This window comes from Arachis duranensis, chromosome 2, assembly GCF_000817695.3.
Source record: "Arachis duranensis cultivar V14167 chromosome 2, aradu.V14167.gnm2.J7QH, whole genome shotgun sequence".
NCBI lineage: Eukaryota > Viridiplantae > Streptophyta > Magnoliopsida > Fabales > Fabaceae > Arachis > Arachis duranensis.
In genome coordinates this window covers 16,623,905-16,646,273 of record NC_029773.3, presented here as the reverse complement: position 1 = coordinate 16,646,273, position 22,369 = coordinate 16,623,905, and the positions used below count along the sequence as shown (strand labels likewise).

The 22,369-nt window shown below is 32.7% G+C and overlaps 2 protein-coding genes across 6 annotated transcripts; one reads left to right on the top strand and one right to left on the bottom strand.

Annotated features, from left to right (window-relative positions):
• Nucleotides 1-450: 450 nt before the first annotated feature.
• Nucleotides 451-3,868, top strand: LOC107473803 (vacuolar protein sorting-associated protein 2 homolog 3). Its single transcript, XM_016093377.3, has 11 exons — nucleotides 451-705; nucleotides 906-950; nucleotides 1,057-1,091; nucleotides 1,196-1,246; nucleotides 1,970-2,074; nucleotides 2,194-2,265; nucleotides 2,655-2,726; nucleotides 2,830-2,910; nucleotides 3,093-3,128; nucleotides 3,224-3,279; nucleotides 3,532-3,868. The coding sequence occupies exons 1-11, from the start codon at nucleotides 669-671 to the stop codon at nucleotides 3,581-3,583; spliced, it is 642 nt and encodes a 213-aa protein (XP_015948863.1). The 5' UTR covers nucleotides 451-668; the 3' UTR covers nucleotides 3,584-3,868.
• A 661-nt stretch (nucleotides 3,869-4,529) lies between these two features.
• On the bottom strand, nucleotides 4,530-11,437 carry LOC107473802 (uncharacterized). Of its 5 annotated transcripts, XM_052256954.1 has the most exons (15): nucleotides 11,392-11,437; nucleotides 9,012-9,052; nucleotides 8,245-8,314; nucleotides 7,853-8,001; nucleotides 7,668-7,763; nucleotides 7,422-7,492; nucleotides 6,973-7,034; nucleotides 6,782-6,845; nucleotides 6,594-6,678; nucleotides 5,999-6,125; nucleotides 5,812-5,888; nucleotides 5,657-5,720; nucleotides 5,382-5,500; nucleotides 5,056-5,272; nucleotides 4,530-5,019 (listed from the first exon to the last, which is right to left on the bottom strand). In XM_052256954.1, exons 1-15 carry the CDS (start codon nucleotides 11,420-11,422, stop codon nucleotides 4,868-4,870), a joined length of 1,425 nt encoding a protein of 474 aa, XP_052112914.1. In that variant the 5' UTR covers nucleotides 11,423-11,437; the 3' UTR covers nucleotides 4,530-4,867. The 5 variants fall into 5 exon arrangements, with proteins under 5 accessions (XP_052112914.1, XP_052112913.1, XP_052112915.1 ...); XM_052256953.1 differs by having other exon boundaries at nucleotides 4,530-5,272; XM_052256955.1 differs by having other exon boundaries at nucleotides 4,530-5,272; nucleotides 11,369-11,429.
• Between the last annotated feature and the right edge of the window lie 10,932 nt (nucleotides 11,438-22,369).

Sequence of the window (22,369 nt, the reverse complement as noted above, 5' to 3'; positions counted from 1 at the left end):
ATTGGATAACCCAAATTCTAGGTTACACACTCACACACACCACACCCACACACACATGAAATCCTCCTTTTTGATTAAATTTGTATTACAAAAAATTTGAACCTAAGACTTTTTGATAAAAAAGAGAAACATATATCATTTGAATTAAAGCTCATTGACTGTTCTTGATATTTTATCTCATTTTATTCTCACATGCGACACGGACATAGACATAGACACCAGGGGAGCTCGACAAATGAGTTAGATTTTGGCAACTGGCCCAAATTACTAACCCAATCAAAGAAAGAAAAAAAAGTATACCCAGAAAAGGAAAATAAAATCATAGTCCTGGAGAAGTGCGGTCCAAAGTAAAGGAAACAACACTCCAGTGGAGAAATAAATTAATAAATGCTATAATGTCAAACCAAATTTTTAAATAAATAATAATATTCAATCTGCAATGGCTTGATTTTTTATTCGTCGGTTTGGGATACTGCGGAAAAAAATATTACAATAATACCAAAAAGGAAAAAAAAAATTAATAAATACGAGGATGTTTGTTATGTTATGTACCTGCACTCTCCAGCATTGGTTCGGGGTTCTGATCTGAACACTGATTCTCAGTACCCTTTGGAATCCCCTTTCACAAAACCAAGACTTCGACAGATACTACGTTGTGTTCACACACCATGAAGAACATCTTCTCTAAGAAACCATCTCCCAAAGGTTCCTCCTCTTCCTTTTTCTTTCAAATAAAACATTTCTGATTTATATCTCATCATTGCTTGTCCCATCAATTATTGGATGTTTGTTTCAATTGAAACTCTTCTTAATTTACAATGCCCTTGATTTATTGACCTCAAATACTTTTTTTTCTCATGTTCCATTGGTGTTTTTTTGTTTTTTTGTTTTTTTTTTTTTTCCAGAGGTTCTTAGGGAGAGTAAACGAGAAATGGCAAATGCTACTAGAGGTAATGCAATTGATGCAGTTTTCAGTTCATAACTGCTATTAAAGGTGTTCTTGTTAAGGTTGCCAATTTTACATATTAATGTGTTTTTCTTGATTATAATCCACAGGTATAGAGAAGGAAATTAGTGCATTGCAATTGGAAGTAAGTTTCTAATCAAACTCTTTTAAGGATTGAATTTGAGTATCCTATTATTCTTCAAGTTTTGAGTGTTATGTTCTGATGTGGTTGCTTTTCTATATTTTTAGGAAAAGAAGCTTGTTGCTGAGATAAAGAGAACTGCTAAGACAGGAAATGAGGTACATAACTAACCGAACAAAGATCTTTGAAAGCGACTTTGTTTCTAAAGTGTGCAAGTAAAGGGGTATTCGGTAATCGGTACTCACCTTTGATTTGATTTGATGGAAAGCTATTGATTTGCCAGAATTTAGCTGCTGGAATTTTCAATAGAATTATCTGACATTAGTTCGAATCTTTGAGTGGCTGGTATTCACTCTTTTAAGCTATCAAATCACGCTCCTTGATGTATTGTCTTACTCTAGTTTAAAGTATATCATGAATTTAAACCTATAAACTTTAAGGTTGTGTTTAGTAAGTGTCTCAAGATAGATATTACGGGACAGAAGATAGGGATAAGATAGAAAAGTTATGTCTTTGTCACTATTCTATTGTCTCTAGTTTTTGGATGGATAGAATATCAATCAAATTTTGTCCTTGTACACTAACGCATTTTGCCTATTTCTAAATCTATTTCCGTCTCCAAATAAGTTTGTCTCTCCAAATATCTCTATAATCATGTATTAAGATAGTTACTAAATAGGGCCCGATGGTGGATATTATGCGCCTTCAATTGTTTATCTTAGAGGCGGACTTGCTTTCGTTGTGTTTTCCTAACTATGATATGCGTTGATCATAGTTTTGTTTTCTGCATTCAGACTTGATCATCTGTTACCATGATATGTTGTTGATATACTGCACGTGGGTTTTTGATATTTCCCTTACACATCATGCATTTTTTTCAGGCTGCAACTAAAATTCTAGCACGGCAGTTGATCAGGCTTAGGCAACAAATAGCTAATCTTCAAGGTAGTCGAGCTCAGATGAGGGGCATAGCAACTCACACACAGGTAGGCCTGAGTTGTTTAACTGTTATCTCTATGGTCTCTTGTTTTTCGTACTTGCGAGTGAGCATGAACGAAAGATAGATGATTTGTGGTCGTTGCTACATTTTTTGTTTCTTACACAGGCGATGCATGCTCAGTCTTCCATTGCTGTTGGCATGAAAGGTGCCACTAAGGCAATGGCAGCTATGAATAAGGTAACATGTTTTTATCTTTATAATTTAGTTATATCCCAAAATTTCTCTTTTCATAGAGAGACTCGAAAGTTCTTTGTTTGTATGAAAGTCTCGCATGATTTTTGGCAAATGTTATTATGTATTTTGACTTGACAATGACATTGAATCAAGGCATTGACCGCTTGATGTGCTAGTGTTTACAAGGTTGGCATTTATGGGTTATTACTTATTATCAGGCTTGTGAGAGTGAGAGAGTTTAGTTTCCATTGAATGGTCAAGTTATTGAAATTTTTCGTTTTTTCAAAGGCTTGTGAGGAATCTCTTTTTGTTATTGGAGTCCATGAAGTAGTTTCTGCATAATTTATTTTAACCGTCTTCACCTGTGCTAAATTCGAGAATCTTGTTTACAGCAAATGGCACCTGCAAAGCAGGCCAAAACTATACAGGAGTTCCAGAAACAATCAGCACAAATGGATATGACCGTGAGATTATGTTTGATTTTAGAATATTTTAAAGTTGGTACAGATCATTGTTACTTAAGTTTCCATGGATCACGGACTATTATGGTGTATTTTATATGTCCAGACTGAAATGACGTCGGATGCCATAGATGAAGCCTTGGATGATGATGAAGCTGAAGACGAGACTGAAGAGCTGACAAATCAGGTACTGCATTTGGTTTATAGTCTAGTGTATAAGGTTTAGAACTAAAGTAATGATTGTGCATTCGCAAAGTGAGCAATTAGTCCGAATAAGGCAGAAATTCAAGATTTGGTTATTTTGAGGTACCAAGGCTTTTGAAATTACAAAAAGGATTTGATGGAAATTTCAATTGACTTTTCGAACAGGTGCTTGATGAAATTGGCGTTGACGTTGCCTCACAGGTTGGAATCGTTTTCAATAATCTCTACACTGTTATCATTTGTTTCAATGCTTTTGCTCAATCTAATTGATTTGTCTTCACTTTGAACTTTTCCAGTTATCAGCAGCCCCCAAAGGGAGAATCAAATCAAAGAATACCGAAAATGTTGGCAGGTATTTATGATCGAATTTCCTTTTCATCAATAGTTTATCAGCTTTCCTTCGTTCTAAATTTCTTTTTTGAGTAAAAGAAATTGTATAAAAGAAGATTGGATTCCTTTATGTAAATTATATTTGCTGCAGGTAACTGGGAATGCCATCTAACATTAATTTTTCATCAATTTTCTTTCTCTACTATGTTAAAACTTTAGATGTTTGATTTTTATGTTCAGATTATTTGACCTTGGAAATTTGATGCATTTTCAGCTCTGGCATTGATGAACTTGAGGAACGTTTGGCCGCTCTTAGAAACCCATAATATTATGTTCAAAGATTATGATTCCCATTAAACTCAGTTGTAAATTCTTTCCATAACTCCTTCAATGTAATGGAATGGATTCTAAGCTGAGATAGAGAATATATACCATAGTACTTGTAATTGGGGATGGAAAGAACATTAAATCACAGAACATCATAACTGAGTTTGATGCTATCTGTAAATGCAACTATGCAAAAATACTAAGTTGTTGTATGTTCTGGGTGATAAAAAAATGATGTCCCCATTTATGTTGAGATGCATTACAATTTCATCTCTTTATTTTTATTTTATTTTTTATCACACCTTACCAAAAACATCAGCATATTTGATTCTTGAAGCCTCGGCTTCATGTCTTGTTCATACATTTTAAGTATTCATGTAGAACTATAGATTGATCATTAAACATCAAGCAAAAAAATCAGCACATAAACCAACCCAAAGGTGGTCCTTAAAGATAGTTTTTTGAAAACTAGTGCTTTTACATTCATTTAGAGGAAGGACTATGCCACGTCTACACCAAAATCAACCCCTAGTATAACATACATGCTGGAATATAAATACACTTTGAAAATAAATTAAATCACACATGTATTTATACACAAATACATTGGTCGCTAATTTTAATGGCTGATTTTAGTGTACGAATAACATTTTTGTTAGAGGAAATAAGTGAGTAAGAGCCAGAAAATCTCTCTCTGTCTCTACATCCATAGATTGAAAATGTGAGTCGAATGTACGCGCCTTTCTTGACAAGAAATGTATAAGAATGTAAAAGATCATGACACTGAATTTTCTAGTTTGAAACCAAATGCAAGCTTCTCAATAAATTCAATTTCTCAAAGGGTAGGTGGTAATAAACATTATATAGACAGTGTTGGACCTCATGTCAACCGACAATAACACTGTATGATCATCATATCTTACTACAACTCAGTTTCATCTAGTATATATAATAATAATAATAATAAAATATTTTTATATAACAAGAATCTTGTTGGATTCCCTTTTGCATGTTTTTTAAAGAACACATTGTAACCTTCAGGGGCAAGCATGGGGGGCAGAAAATAGTCCCCCGGTCGGAAACAAAAAAAAAAGTGAGGTTTAAGAGATCATGGCATTAATGACCATTAATGACCTCATTGTTGATTCAGTAATATATACTAATATTCACATGAACTTTGATTCTTTCAACAATGCTTGAGATTGTTCTTGAATAAAATCCATTCGAGCATTTCCCGGGGCAATATAGGAGTTTAGAAGACAAGGTGCACCCCCTTTACTTGATTACTTCCTGATATTAAGGTGCTCGAAGTTCCTTAGAGTTTCATCACGCTGGCGTCTTGTAGATCCATTGCGAGTAAAAGTTGCTGGTTTGGTCTCATAAATAGGTTGAATCCGATGTGTGGTGGTTGGATGGCCCCTGCTCGGGGTCATGCCTGGATGAACAGGAAAGGCCCTGCTTGGGGTCATGCCAGGGTTACCGGCATGACCGGTGGGATGACCCCTACTTGGGGTCATGCCAGGGTTACCGTAGCCTCTACTTGGGGTCATCCCACCGTAGCCCCTACTCGGAGTCATCCCAGCATAACCATAGTCGCCTGAGGAAACATGCTTATTTGATGTGACTATAGCCCTTCTTGAAGTGCTCGCATAACGAGTTGTATTGTATTCGTCATATTCATCATGGTGCTGTCAATACAAGGTAAAGCCACCAAACGTCAGAAATTTTGAATAAATGATGCATAGCTTCAGCAATGAGTTAATAATAATAAAGAAAAGTAAGGAAACAAAATATTACCATATCCCTGTGTATTGCTACATCGTCAGAACTTCTGTATCTCATGTGATCAACAGGAGGGCTAGTCATTTGGTTCCTCCGGTCGTATACATCGTATTGCTCTCGGCTATCTCTTCCAACTAAAAGAAGCATGCACATGATTCAGGGTTATATACTTTTCGAATTTGAGACAGGTTAATTAATTTCATTATGATGTAAGCAATGAAAGATAATGATGGCAGAATGGTCTAAAACTATTATATTCTGGAATAGTACTAAGGTGAAAAAGAACAGACCTGAGATCTTTTCAGGTTTGTATGCAGTTGGCCCAGCATTCATAGCTGCCTTGCCGGCACCATTCTGTTAATTGCGACAACTAATGTTAAGTAACCATCAAAATAAGTAAATAGAAAGCAAAAAAATAAAATAAGAAAAAGATTAAAGTGCTAACCCGCCCTCTAGAGCTGCTGTCGCCAACATGTGGATACTTCAGTACAGTCCAGTCAAAAACATAGTCGAATTGATGGCCTACAGCAACAAAATTGTTCAGATTAATTTACAAACACAAAAAAATACTTCGTGTTTCAAAATAATACACTGAATGGATCCTCCAAACTATATGTTTTGGATTAACATGCCTTCTCGAATAAACAGGTCACGGAAAAGTCTCTTTAGATATGAATAATCTGGCTTGTCTTCAAACCGCAAAGAACGGCAGTAATGGAAGTATGATACAAACTCAGCAGGATATGATTTGCAGAGCACCTGTTCATACAAGCATATAATTCAACAAGAGCAGTAAGATTAAGATCTGATCTGAGACAGAAGCAAAAAGGAAGAGGGAAAGTTTTACTGGTTATGCCAAATGCCATATTCAAATGCAATGAAGACAGGATTAAGAATTAACCTCCATGACATCAAACAATTGAAGATCAGGTCTATGTACCTAATCTAGTTTTAACATCATAATCTAGATCTAGATTAACAGTTTGGGGGTATGTTTGTTTCCATTTTTGAAAAATAGTGATTTTGAGGCTCAAATCTTCAACATGATTGAAAAAGCTGAAAACTTGTTTCTTTTTTTCTTTTAAAATAAAATTCTGATTATTTTTATAGATTTATTCAAATGTGTGGAACCTGATTTATTTTTTCAGGAAGGTGATTATTCAGCTGAAACAAACACCTGCTAGTTTTATCGAGAAAAGTCTAAAAGGATCTAGCTACTCTTCATACCTCTATGGGAGTTGATACTTTCTTCTCACTGATTCTATCATATTTTTGTTTTTTGTTGCCAGCCTTAAGTCCCTGCCAGGGAAGACTGAAAAAACAAAATGCAAGAAGGTGATAGTACTAAAAATATATTGTAATAACATCCAAACTCCAGTATCGAGTAGAAAAGATATGTTGGTCGATTATCTTACCTTCCCCTTAAGAAGTACATGAGCACATAGCCAAGAGATTCCAGATCATCCCTTCTGCTTTGTTCTGCCAGAAAAGTAAAGTGCAATCAGATAATTGGAAACGTTCAATACTATATGTAATAACCCACTTCTAATTTTTATCAACAGGGAAAAGAAAAAGAAAGAATAAACTGTACAATAATAGCACTCACCAATTCCAAGATGTGTGTTGACACTTGCATAGCGTGCTGTACCAGTAAGATTCTTGTTTTCCCTGTTCAAGGAAGACAAACATGACTTTTTACTCAAATATTGAAACTGAATACAAATCCCAGGTTGCTTAAGTCCCTGTTTTGGGTAACTGGGTTTGGATTCGCATAATGCACTCTTCTATAAGAGTTAAGTGGAACTTGTGGAACCCGGTTTGATGGTATTAGATAAAATATACTAATATTACAAAAACTTAAGTTTTAAACTTTCCAGTTTCCACTAGAAATGGCATTAAAGCTGGCTAAAGAGATGCCAAAAAAACAAACACGCACACATGCGCACATACATTAAATACCAAGATCATGCAATTATTAAGACTACATGTTTTGTTTTGCTCAAGTTTTCACTTAAATAATGAACCTTAATATCTTGAAATAATGAGGACACTAACCTGTATGGTATGTGTCTATGAGTTTGAAGATCCCTATACTTTTTCGCAAGGCCATAGTCAATAATGTATACCTGAAATGAGATACCAGAAATGATATATAGTTAGAAGAACTCAAATTTGCATGCTCAGAAAAACGGAGTTATGCTTCACGCATCCAAAAATAAAATTTATACAAGTTAGGGAGTAAGCATATAAACTATTCATATGTCGGGAACAAAAAGTGTAAATACAGAAAAAATAACACACCTGATTTGCTTTGCGGCCTAAGCCCATTAAAAAATTGTCTGGCTTTATGTCCCGGTGAAGAAAACCTCTTGAATGCATATATTCGACTCTGTTAATCTGCAATCAAACAATAAAATGAGGTAACTAAAACTTTCAAATCAGTACCTAAGGTGCCTTCTTGGATAATCGTTGCTGATTAGACTTACCAATTGATCAGCAAGCATTAACACTGTCTTCAATGAGAACTTACGGTTGCAATAATTAAACAAATCTTCTAGACTTGGACCGAGGAGGTCAATAACCATGACATTGTAGTCTCCCTCAACACCAAACCACTTGAGATGGGGAATCCCCGCTACATGAAGGAAAAGAACCATATTAGATTACTCAAAATGAGACATTCTACATGGTCTTATAACATTTTTCTTATTCACTTTGTTTGGAGGGGACAAATAAGACCAATTAAAAGACTAAAATATGGAGCATGTTACTAACAACTGCAAAAACATTTTTGGTTTCCCCGTGAAACTTCTACGATTAAGTTAAATAATAATTTTAGCACACCCAATACTAAAAGAATAAATAGATCTAGACTTACTTCCTCCTTGGAGAAGCATATACAATTTCGACTCATAGTGAAGCTGTGGATGCCTGGTCTTCACAGGCTCCTGAGAAATTCAAACCACAGAATATCATGAGCAAACTAATGTCGTTATCTGGCAGTAAAACATGATTCATAATCCAAAGTAAATTGTATTTTAACATTGGGAACCAAAGTGTGCATCCAGCAGCCGTAAAACAAATTACAAAGTAAGTCCAAATTTACATTTAACATTTCACTTTAAGGTACAAAAATTAGTTTAAAAATCATCTCCAGGATATGTCTCTTGTGTTCCTCTCTGTTTTGGAAGTAATGAAACTATCCTAAAAATTATCCGGGTTTCCATCCCCTTCTGCAAACATATTTTTGTCCTTAGTGGCTTAGTTTCTGTCTCCTCTGTCTTAGGCAATAACCGAACGCTACCTTATTGATCTACGTTAAACCTTGATCATCCATTATCATCCCAAAATCAAGTTAACAAAACATTACGGCATGCCATTTCTTTTGTTATTTATCCAGATAAAAGTTAAACTCATTATCTCATGCTAAATTTCATGCATCCTTATACATAGTAGGAAACTAGGAACCCCCATCTCATTAAGAAAAACAACCTTAACAAAATGTTTACCACCAGAAATAATAAAAGACCCCATGGAGAATCATCCTATCCATTTTATACATTCAAGATAGAATAAAAAATTTTAGAACCATCATAAGAAAAGATTAAGAAAAGGGTTAAAAGAAGCAGAAATTTTTTAACATACCAGCTTACAAGCAACCTCCTCTCCAGTTTGTATATTAACACCTAACATAAGAAACAAAAGAAGAAATATGTTAACATCAACATGAAAACAATATAATAAGAATCAAATTAATTAGTTCAAAACAAACAAAAACAAAAAAAAAGGAAAAAAGAATGAACATACATATAAAGAGCTCCCCAAAAGACCCACTCCCAATTTTCCTTCCAAGTTTAAACTTCCCACCAATAATATGATCCATGATAATCAACTGCTATGACCTTTTTCTGCTCAATTTTGTGTGCCTCAATGCACTAATTGATTGTGCACAATCCCAAACAACAGAGATTCACCAGAGTCCAAAACGAAAAAAGAAAAGAAGAAAAAAATCCAAGCTTGCCTCCAATTTCCAACCAAACCCAATAAAAATTGAGAACCCAGATGATATAATAAAGCTAAATTGGCTTGTATAGAAAACAAATTAAATTTTGAAAGAACAAAAGATTGAATCAAATTTATGGAATTTGCATCATCCCCATAACGAATGAGGATGAAATTCTTTATTCATAGCATAAAAAGAACCTCCTCCAGCTACATTCCTCCAAAAGGTAACCCCATTGAATCAACCTAGTTCAACAAAAATTGAAGCCCTTAAGAAACAGGACCCCATTGACCATGGAGGAGGAGAATAAGAGGAAGGAGGAGGGGGATTAAAAAAAGAAAAGAAAGAAAAGAACTTGATGGTGGCACAAAGAAAATTATGAGAGAGAAAAAATGAACTTTATGCAAAAGAAAAGGGGGAAAATTGGAAGATGAAATTGAAGGGTATGTTCTGGATTGAGAGATAGGAAGAGACAAAAAGGCAGTTTCCACAAAAACAGAAAGTTTGGAGGATTAACGGAGGAAGCTGTGTCTTGTCTGGTTTGAAGAGAGAGAAAGAGAGAGAGAGAGAAAGGAATGGCCGCAGAAAACAAATGTGCATGTATGAGAGAGAGAGATTATAATAAGAAAATCTTGTTTTCTTTTTTTTGACAAATGTTATTTTTGTTTTAAAATATAAATTTTATTTTTTAATAAAATATTATTTTGTCTTGATCTTTTTAGAGTAAATAACTAATTATCAATATTACTCTTATTTTTTTTAGTGTTTTGGTTTTAAAAAAGAATTAATGCTATTCTATCTTAAATCCTATTAAAAATATTAATAAATCTATATATATTTACTCTAATTGTTTAGTTAATAGAGAAAATATGATCTTACAAAGACAAAATCACAACAATAATGAAGAAAATATACCAAATAAAGGAATAATACACATATATTTAAACCAAAATAAAGATGGGCAATATATCATTAAACTTTTTTAGAATTATAAAAAAAATTATCGTAAAAATAATTTTAAAATAATATATAATAGATGAAAATATTAGGAATTAAGAACGAGAATAATAATTTCCTTATCTATTATGTAAGGGAAACCTTTAGAGGGTTAAATTGGAAAACCTATGCATGAAAAAAAAAAAAAGAGTCAAAAAACCAAAACCTTTCTATTGTACTTTCTTTTCCACCCGACACACATTCTTCTGCGTTCAATTTCTTTATTCCAATTGCGCTCTCTATCGTGGCCCACCTCCTCAAGATAGCCGTCGTCCTTGGCCTCCTCGTTGCCCTCGCAGCCACCACCGCTTCCGCCCGCCCCTGACGGACCTTGGTCATCTCCTCCGAGACCTTGTCCCTTTCTTCATCCGACGACCCCTCCCCCCGTTCACCGCTACCCTCGCCACCTTCACCGGCGTCCGCTCCTTCTACCCTTTCTCTTCCGAGATCTTCTTCAACCGTGCCTTCGAGGACTCCGCCGCCGCGAAGATCGACAGTCTCCCTCGCCTCCCCGCGCCCTTCGGATCCTCCACCAAAGAATTCATCTCCCTCCGCGACTGCACCAAAGATATCCTCTCCGTCGTCGCCGCGACTGTACCGTTACGAAGATTACCTCGAGGATGATCGAGAGCCCTAAGAAGTTAGGGCAGTGAAGATCCCGGCGGCGGAGGCGCATACTCCGGCTAAGAATGCTGGATGAGAGTATATATTCAAAATTGTGTGGTTGAGTTAGGGTTTATGAGAGTCGTTTGTGGATTGTTTTTCTATTACAATCGAATATAGTGGAAATTGAGAAGAAAGAAATTGCTTATGATGTGTTTGTAATTTGTTGATTCCGTGTTTAATTCACTGTTTCTACTTACGATTCGCGTACTTAATACTGAAACGTGTGCTGTTAATTGTAATCGAAAGTGTTAATTATGTTTATGTAACTTGTAATGTCGTTGATAATAGCATTATATGAATTATTTATGATAATCAATATTATGCTGAAGATTGGAACCTGGATAGATAGAGGAGACATACTGTGGGACTGTGGTCCAATGCATTGCTCCATGCTTGATAGTGTTTTTTTCATTTTTTGTCCCTCTTGTTGTGCACTAAAATGATGCATGGAAGCCGTTCCAATATCATTTATGTAATTTGAAATTTCTACCAAAGATGGATGTTACATGTTAGAATCACAATTGGGATTCAGGATTCAGACTTCTTTAGAGTTCGTTAGAAACAGATTTTTTATTGAATTTTTTTATTTGTTAGTATATTTGGTAAAATTTTAATAGTAGAAGCAAAAATATTAAAAAAATAAAAAATATATTTTTAGAGAATTAACTTAAATATAATTGTAATATTTTTATTTTTTTAAAATTGAAATATTTAGGTGGGTTTTTAAAAAAATAGTAAAATATTATTTTTGTTCAACCGTTTGAAGTAAGTCCTATTTGTATTACTAACGTTTAAATCGTCTTATTTATATCCCTAATGTTTGTAAAAGTGATTCAATGTTATCCTGTCATCAATTACACATCATGAGCTTTAGTTGGAGTTCTGAAAATCTCTTTTTGAAACTAGAATACCAATGTCTAGGTCAGAACCGATGATCCACTCCGGATAATAACTTATTAAAAGTTGAAACTCGTCCCTGCAACATTTACATAATTCACTTTTTTAGGGACAAAATTGAACCTGAATACAAATTTTGGATACAATATTAAAATCGAACACATCCAAATGAGACCTAATTGAAAATGAATACATCCAAGTGAGAATAATTGAAAAATACAATCTGATCTATTAGTATAATTGACAGCATGATAACATTGAATAACTTTTATAAACGTTAGGGATACAAATAGAACAATTTAAACGCTAAGGACACAAATAGGACTTATCCTAAACGTTGGGGACAAAAACGATATTTTACTTTTAAAAAAAAGATTTTTTTAAAGATTTTATAGAAAAATAAAAGTAATTTTATGTTTGGATATCTCATATAACAAGATCTTTTTATAAATATAAATTATAGCTTTTTCAAATTTTTTTATTTTTCTAGTATTTTTACTTTTATTATTAAAAATTTAACAAACATACTAAAAAAAATTTTTTTATTAAAAAATATTTTTTTTATCTACTTAATGACATCCAAATAAACACCAAATACTATACAACCTAACTCATTTATTCATCTAAGGGTTAGTAGCATTGTAACATCATTTTGGTAATAAAATTCTAGTAAAAATTCTGATTAACTAATAATTTTACAACAACAACAACAAATTCTTGTCTCACTAGGTGGGGTCGGCTACATGAATCAAATGATGCCATTGAGCTCTGTCATGTATCATGTCTATAGAGAGACCGTTTACATATAGATCTCGTTTGACCACCTCATGGATGGTCTTCTTAGGTCTTCCTCTTCCTTTCACCAATTGTTCATCTTCCATCTCATCCAACCTCTTTACTGGGTGCTCTGTCGGTCTTCTTCTCATATGTCCAAACTACCTGAGATGCGATTCTACCATCTTTTTCACAAATGGGTGCTACTCCAGCTCTCTCCCTTATATCTTCGTTCCTTATTTTATCCAATCGCGTATGACCACTCATCCATCTCAACATCTTCACTTCTGCTACATTTAGCTTATGTTCGTGCTCTTCTTTGGCCGCCCAACACTCTGTACCATAAAGCATAGCCGGTCTTATAGCAGTGCGATAGAATTTACCTTTAAGTTTTAAAAGCACTTTTTTGTCACATATAAAACCAGATGCACTTTGCCATTTTGACCAACCTGCTTGGATCCTATGGTTTACATCATGTTCAATCTTTTCATTATTGTGTATGATGCACCCAAGATACTTAAAACTCTTAACTTTTCGTAGGATGTTTTCTCCAATCTTCACCTCTATATTGTGATTTTTCCTTCGTAGACCGAACTTACATTCCATATATTCCGTCTTGCTACGGCTTATGCGCAGACCATACACTTCTAGAGCATCTCTCCATAGGTCAAACTTCTTATTTAGGTTTTTCCTTGACTCTCCCATAAGGACGATTGATGATGAAGAATTTGTGCTGGTTTAGAATCAATCAAAACAATAATCAATTCGTTGATAGCATAGTCCAAACCAACAATGAATTCTCACAATCAAATGTTAAATTCAAAACAAATATAAACCGAGAGTATTTAGACTCCTGGGTCGTCTTTTCTAGGAGTTGCAATAAAGTGTACATTATTGGCTAAGAGAGGAAATAGGAGTTGGATGATTGCAAGTGAGGGCAAGAAATATAAATAGCAAGGAATGTAAATGATCATGCAAGAAATTAAATGGAAAGCAAGTAAAAGCAATGCAAAGAGAATCCAAACACTAAAAAAGAGAACTCTTGGTAAGAATTGGGTAATTAGGGATTCTTATCCTAGTTATGGACCACAAACATGAAAATTGGGTGGGATTAATCCCAATTAGTCAATCCTACTTGAGAATTAGTCAAAAGGGCATAATTGATTCCAATCCCTAAGTCCTATGTCAACACTAGTGGGCCACATAGAGTCAAGGGAAACCAAACCAATTAACAATCCTCACACAATGCGGAATGGACATCCACAACTCAATTTCACCCAAACACCCAATTTCTCAACCAAGAGTGTGAGAAACTAGCATGCAAGAAACTAAAAGTCAAAGCAATAAAAGTCAAAGCAATTAAATGCAAGGAAAGGAAACTTCAAATGCAAGAAACCTCTTTGCATGAATTGAGGGCTAAGGCTACTTATCCTAGCCATTGATCACAAACACATGATGATTATGAAGAATTAATCCTGAAGGCATCTAATTAAGTGACTACAAACATGTGTCACAAATTATGGATATATATTTGAAAGACCACTTGAGCTATTTTGTGATAATATGTTAGTATTATAATATTTTAAATGTTATTAAATAAGAGAGTTTACAGTGTTTAAGTGTCTAATGAGTAAATTAGCACAAACTTCATAAATACATACATATTTGGTTTATAAGCAACAAACACCCAAGATCTTTTGTCTGGATATTATTCATATGGTGTCATATCATTTTATGATATATTGTTTTAGTGGGAGTGTGCATTTAGATGCTCATATGGTTTAGATAAATTTACGAATGTAGATATTTTTACAGAAATAGAGTATTTAGTTTTGTTTTCACTCTGACTCCTGATCTCATAAAGTTTATTAAAGTTGGACCAGTTGGAAATAGGCATGCATGAGATCATTTTCGCATATAATTTATGAATTTTTTCATCCAAATCTGATATATGTCGTTGAGTATATCAGTATGGTGATCATCATAGTTTCGTCGCGACACTAATGTGATAAAAGCTGCGATAATTCCATAACTAATATATGAGACGGACCAGATTATTGTTAAAGTAATCAGGGAAATGTCATTCAGATGCATGCATAAAGTTTATAAAATGTGATTATTTCAAGAGGTTGTAAGTCCTAGTAAGGCAGTGAATCCGTTGATTAACGAGGGTGGTCCCGTAACTCACAAAGTTCTAACCATAAAATGGCTAGTTTATTGAGAATGATGAGTAGTTTAAATCTAGGAAAAAATAATTCTTTAGTGATAAAAACAGATAATGATGAAGCTTCCACCTCTGGAACTAAAAATGAATTAGAAATAGCTAAATTAGAAGAAAGTTTTCATAATTGGAATATACCTATAATAGATAAAGATAAAGTATATAAAAAGAGAAACTTCTGGGAAGGAAAAAATTATGAAATTCATATGTTAGAATATTGTAAACCAGGAACAAGCAGTAATAAGATTATTACCATCTTAGAAGAGGATAAATTGAAAGAACATAGTAGTAAAGGATATAACTTCATCCATATAGGATTAATACAAGTAGCCATAAAACCTAATTTTAGAATAGGAATTAATCTGCCTATATTATTAACTTTAAGAGATACCAGATTCTAAAATTTTAGTGACTCATTAATAGGAATATTAGAAAGTAACTGTCATGATGGACCAGTTTTCTTTAATTGTTATCCAAATTATGCTATGAATTTAAAAAATGAATACACTTGGCAAGCATTAAAATTACAAGTAAGATCTGATGAGACAATTATAAATGAGAAATATGATCCATTCGAAATAATCTATAGAATATATTATAAGATTACTAAGGTTAATTATGATTTTAAAGCATTAAGACAATCCTCAGAAGATGCATGCAAATCTAAAAAGATCTAATATACAAACACCTAGAAGATTAAGACATGAAGAATTAAAAAGTAGAATGCCTGAAGAATGGATAATACCTGATGGTATTGAAGAACCACAAATACAAAATACTAGGATAAGAGAAATAATAAGAGAAGGACCTGATATTAGAATCAGGATGAATAGATCCCATTCATTAAGAATTCCTGATAATGTTGAAATTGTTAGCCATAGAAATTCTATAGATAATTCATCAATAGGAAATATCGATGATATTGTAGGAATTGACAACAGAAGGCCACATATAGCCACTGCTGTATATAAATCACCGTCAGAATTTGATCCAAGAGAATCACAAGTTTTATCAGTAATTATAAAGGAAGAGCCATTTGAGATTGATAAAGAGTGGATAAGACAAGATTTTAATGCTGATTATAATAAACCACTAAGAGATTGGTATTTTACCAACCATTCAGAAAACGAAGTTATTAGACTAAGAAAACTATTTTATGATTTTATGAAAGAAAATAGAATTAGCTTATACTTCTTTGACTGGTACGTTAATTATTACTCCAAACCCGATAAGAAATTATGCCCTTTAACAAAACCAACTGTTGTTTGGAAAACAAGCTCAGGATCAGTAATAGAATCGGAATACCCCCCTAAAGAAACTATCAAAATACCAATTGGAAAAGACTTAGAAGTTGAAGCAACACCTTATAAAGATAGTAATGCAGAAGGAAACATAGAGAAAAGAGATATTAAAAAATTACATCAACAATTAAACTTCACTAATACTATGTTAGATATAATGAAAAATCAATTAGGAAGAATGGAAAATATGGAAAAAGTCATTAAGATAGAAAAACCTATATATAAGTTACAAAGTTTAGATAATATTAGCTTAAAATCTAAAGTAGAAACAGAAGTTGAAGAACTAAAAGAAAAACTTAGAAGTATTAGTCTAGGAAAATTAACAATTAATACATTACAAAAAGAAGAAGGATTAGAATTAAATAAAATATCTTATAAAAGAGATTATCCTAAAACCAGAAATTATTATCCTAGACCATCACCAGTAGATGTAGGCCTAGAAGAGCGAACACAATTAGTACAAAACAGTTTTTCAGGATCAGACTTAGTAGAATGGAATATAGATGGATTAAGTGAACAAGCCATTTTAGATCAAATGTGTAATATGACTATGGCTGCAACTGCCTATAAGATGAGAAAAGCTTCTGATAAAGAAGCAGCAATTATGATAACTCAAGAATTTACAGGACAATTAAAGGGTTGGTGGGATAATTTTCTCAGCATCCAAGAAAAAGAATTAATTATTAATAGTATTAAACAAGAAGATCAGTCATCAGACGCTACATCCACATTAATATACACTATTATTAAAAATTTTGTAGGAGATCCCAGTATTTTTAAAGATAGGATACATACTCAATTAATGAATTTAAGGTGTCCAACCATGTCTGATTATAGATGGTATAAAGATGTTTTTATGTCAAAAGTTATGATAAGAGATGATGCACATGCGCCTTTCTGGAAAGAAAGATTCGTAGCAGCCTTACCAAAATTATTCTCTGAAAAAGTATTACAAAAACTACAAACACAGTTTAGGACCCAGATTCCCTATAATTCATTAACTTTTGGACAATTGCATAATATAATAGTACAAACAGGTATAGAAGTATGCACAGATACCAAGATACAACAGAAAATAAAACAAGAAAGTATCACAGGTAAAAGAGAGCTTGGCACTTTTTGTTATCAATATGGAATAACTCCTGAAAAAGCACCTAGTGGGCAGCATAAAGTTAAAAAGAAAAAATTTTATAAAAAACCTAAATATAATATAGACAAACCCCTTTATTATGAACAGAAATATCATAAAAAATTCCATAAGACTCCTAAAGGAAAACCTAAATTTCCTAATAAGAAAAAACAAGTAACGTGTTGGAAATGTAAAAAACAAGGACATTATGCTAATAAGTGTACGACAGAACAAAAAATAAATAAAATAGAGAATAAAGAAATTAAACATGCTTTAACAGCCATACTAATCAATTCAGAATCAGAAGAAGAATCAAGTTATGAGGATTCTTCTGAAACTGAAGACTATTTTATACAACAATTAGACTTTATGTCAGAAGAAGAGAGCTCAGGAGGAAATAGTAGAAAAGAGGAACATGATAATAATAATTGTTTAGGAATAGGATTATGTAACTGTAGAAACTGTGAAAAACTGTAAATGTTTTAACTAAAGAACAAACTTCTACACTAGTCAAAATAATTGACAAGTTAGAGGATACACCATTAAGGGATGAGTTTATAAGACAATTAGCTGAATTAGTTAAAAAAGAAGAAGAAAGTAAGCAAGAAATAAGACCAATAGAAATAAAAGAGCGATAACTTTAATAGTAGGAGAAGAAAAATTTGATTTAATAGCTATGGTAGATTCAGGAGCTGATGTTAATTGTATACAAGAAGGATTAATACCCACAAAATATTATGAGAAAACTACAGAAAGAGTCTTAATGGCAGAAAATGACAAAATGACTATACTATAAGTTATCTAAAGCAAAAATTTGTAAAAATAGGGTATGCTTTGCCACTACATTCTTTTTAGCAAGAAATATATCTCATCAAGTTATATTAGGAAATCCTTTTACTTTATTATTATATCCCTTTAATGTCGACATCGACGGAATAACTTGTACAAGAATCCCTAATCATCTTGTCCATTTTGAATTTCTCACAAGACCAAAACAGCATGAACTCAATATGTTACAACACCTATCTACACAGGTTAGTGTAATGGAAACAGAAGTAAGACAAATTAATTGTTTGAGCCTAGAGAAAATTTTACAACACTTACCGCGTCAAGTTAATATCATAGAAAGGAAGACAAGACAAATTAACTACTTAAACCAAGAAGTTACACATAAAAGAATAGAAGAACAATTACAAACCCCAGAAATACAAGGTAAAATAAAAGCAATTGAAGAAAAAATTAAAAAAGAATTATGTAGTTTAAATCCCACAGCCTTTCAACATAGAAAATTACATGAAATATCTTTACCATATGAAGATGGGTTTAATGAAAAAGATATACCAACAAAGGCAAAACCGATACATATGAATAAAGAGTATCTAGAGTATTGTAAAAAAGAAATACAAGAATATCTAGATAAGGGACTAATTAGGCCTTCAAAATCACCCTGGAGCTGTATAGGCTTCTATGTGATGAAAGCATCTGAAATAGAAAGAGGTGCTCCAAGATTAGTTATCAATTATAAACCTCTAAACAAGGTATTAAAATGGATTAGGTATCCTTTACCAAATAAAAGTGATTTAATTAAAAGATTAAATAAAGCAAATATCTTTTCAAAATTTGATTTAAAATCAGGATATTATCAAATTGCAGTAAAAGAGGAAGATAGATATAAAACAGCCTTTATAGTACCTTTTGGACATTATGAATGGAATGTAATGCCTCAAGGATTAAAAAATGCTCCAAGTGAGTTTCAAGAAATAATGAATAATATATTTTACCCACATATAGAATTTACTATAGTATATCTTGATGACGTATTAGTATACTCAAAAGGAATAAAACAGCACATATATCATCTAGAAAAATTTATGGATATTATAAAAGAGCAGGGATTAGTTTTATCAGAAAAGAAAATGAAAATTTTTACAACTAAAGTAAGGTTCTTAGGATATGAAATTTATCAAGGAACCATAGTACCTATTAAAAGAGCTATTGAATTTGCAGATAAGTTTCCAAATGAAATAACTGACAAAAAACAATTACAAAGATTTTTGGGATGCTTAAATTATGTAGCAGAATTCTTACCTGGTATAAGAGTTATTTGCGAACCTCTTTATAAGAGGTTAAGAAAAAACCCACCTCCATGGACAAAAGAAATGACTTCTATAATAATAAAAATAAAAAATGCAGTAAAAGAAATACCTTGCACAAGTATACTAGACTCCTCGGCCAAACTAATTGTAGAAACAGATGCATCAGAATTAGGATATGGAGGAATTCTTAAACAAATACCTCCTAATAACTCAAAAGAACAAATAGTAAAATATCATTCAGGAATTTGGAACCAAGCCCAAAAGAACTACCCCACAGTTAAAAAAGAAATACTTGCCATAGTATTATGTGTTTCAAAATTCCAAGAAGATTTATTTAATAAAACCTTCTTAATAAGAACTGATTGTAAAGTAGCCCCAAATGTTTTAGAGAATGATGTAAAAAATTTGGTTTCAAAACAAATATTTGCAAGATGGCAAGCTATTTTATCATGCTTCGATTTTACTATTGAACATATAAAAGGAGAACTAAATTCACTCCCTGACTTTCTTACTAGAGAATTTTTGAAGGGAAAGAATGGAGCAAAAACGAGCCTCCAGTGAAGATTATGAACCCACAAAAAACCCAAAAATTCTATGAATTCATATTAGTAGACACTGGATCTATTGAATTAACACATTATAGAGACTCCAATACCAAACAACCTATTTATTCAAAAATAAAAATCATGAAAATATTATCTCTACAAGAATGGGAATTACCCCCATATCAGTCTAAAAACTTCTCTTTGAAGTTTGAACCTCAAAGCTATACCTATTATAATTACCAAGAAGCATGGAATCATATTCTATTCCTATCACCAAGTCCCCATTCTTGGTTCATATGGTTCAGGAAGGGGATATCATTACAATTTCCCAAATGGTTCCAATCATGGTTCCAGAATTTCGGACCAATAGAAGCCTTCTTCCCGAAAGAAGCCAGCATGGCGTATGAATACTTCAAAAGCAAGTCATCATTTCTACAAGAGTACAAATTTATTTCATTTATAGCAGCTATGGGAATAAGCTGGATTATGACTTGGGAATATGATTCAGCAGCATATGAGGAATGTGCAAGCATACAATATTTAGTAAGAATAATAAAAATTAAGTGGTGGAACAAATATGATATAAATCTGCTAAGTAAAAGAGCTATTGATCAATGGTTAACAACATCACAAAAGCGTCCGACAATAACAGCCTCAAGCACCAACAATGAGCAAATAGCATATAAAAAAAAGACCCAATTCTTAGCACAGAAACGACAAATTATGGCAGCACTAGCAGCAGCAACCTCAGAAGAAGATATCCAGAGCTCCCTGCAAGCAATACAAACAGTACCTCTTGGAGAAGACGAAGAGGTGCAGTCCAGCCCAGCTCATTATTATCAAGACTCTCAAGACCCATTTGAGATGTAAAAAGTATTGTATATGCAATAAATGTAAAAGCCCAATCATAAAGAAAAATGATCTCTGTAAAAAAAAAGTAAAAAGTAAAAAAGTAAAAGTAAAAAGTAAAAGCAAACAGTGAATGTCGGCAAACAGTAAAAGCAAACAGTACTGTCGGCAAACAGTACTCAAATAGTCATCATTTGGGGTCTATAAATACCAAAGGCCTCATTCATTCAAGGGCATCAAAAACTTGAAAGCTCAAGAAATCTCTCTACTCTTATATCTTCTTACTTTATAAATTCTCCAAGTATTTGTAATCATCTTCAAGAAGTGTATCAACTTTGCAAGCAATAAAAGTACAAGTTCATCTCTGTAAGCTTACTATCTTTCTTTTCTTTATTTTCTCAGTTATTATTCTTATAACATGAAAGAGTTTTATAAAAGGCTTAAATCTTTAACATTAGTTAGAAGAAATATGAAAACAAGAGTAATGGCAATAGATAGAAAAATAAGAGAACTAATAACTGAATCTTCGGAATTAAAAGTAGAAATAAAAAAGATGGACAAGAAAATAATCAGAACCAAAAAGTTTCTACAACAAATTAAAACCATAAAATCAGTAAAAACCGTTAGACAAAATAGTAAAAATAAACGCATTCATTATGTTAGAAGGATGCATTATTTGCATATACAAAGCATGAGACAACTTTATGAGATAGAATCAAGAATACATGTATATAATATTCAAAGAATGGATGGCAATCCCCAACCTACTAATCTTGTACAAGAACCTCAACCTTTACAAGATCCTTCTTTATTAGAACAAGCTCAACCTTTACATCACAAATTATACTATTTCACATTAAATGACTTATATAATGGTGATTTCATTTATTGTTATAAATGCTGAATTGAATAAGTCATAATTACTTTTGATTTAAAATTAATGAGAATAAAATCATAGATACTATTTTATTTGGGCATTAGAGTTTAATGGATACTGCACTTAAATATAAATAATGACTTAAGAATTTTGGTTCCCAACACATCAAAACTGTCTTTGTGGCCCTTTTTCCATAAGAGGAGCTATGATTCAGCCCTATTAACGATACAGAAGGCTTTGGTTGAGAAAAATCAAAGAACCAAACTCTTTTAATCATGTTCACGAATTCAAGTATACTTCCAAATTCAAGTATTTCGTTCTTAATGATTTAACATGGATGATTTTGGATTAAGAAATTCTAAGAATTTTCAATAAATTTCTAACGCAATAAATTTTGAAATGATTCTTTCGATAAGAAACATTGATTTTTGAATATGTTCGTCTTTGTTGAATTCCACCGTCCTAACCCTAATGTTAAGCTCATATTTCTAATCGCATTTTATCCAATTTTAACCCTTCACCATCACCTATTGTCGCTATTACTCTTATCCTATCTGAACTAGATACCAACAGTTATCACCTCTAATTTTTATCCCATTGCCACGCACATCCAAAATCAACAACAATAAAAATAAATTGGATAATAAAG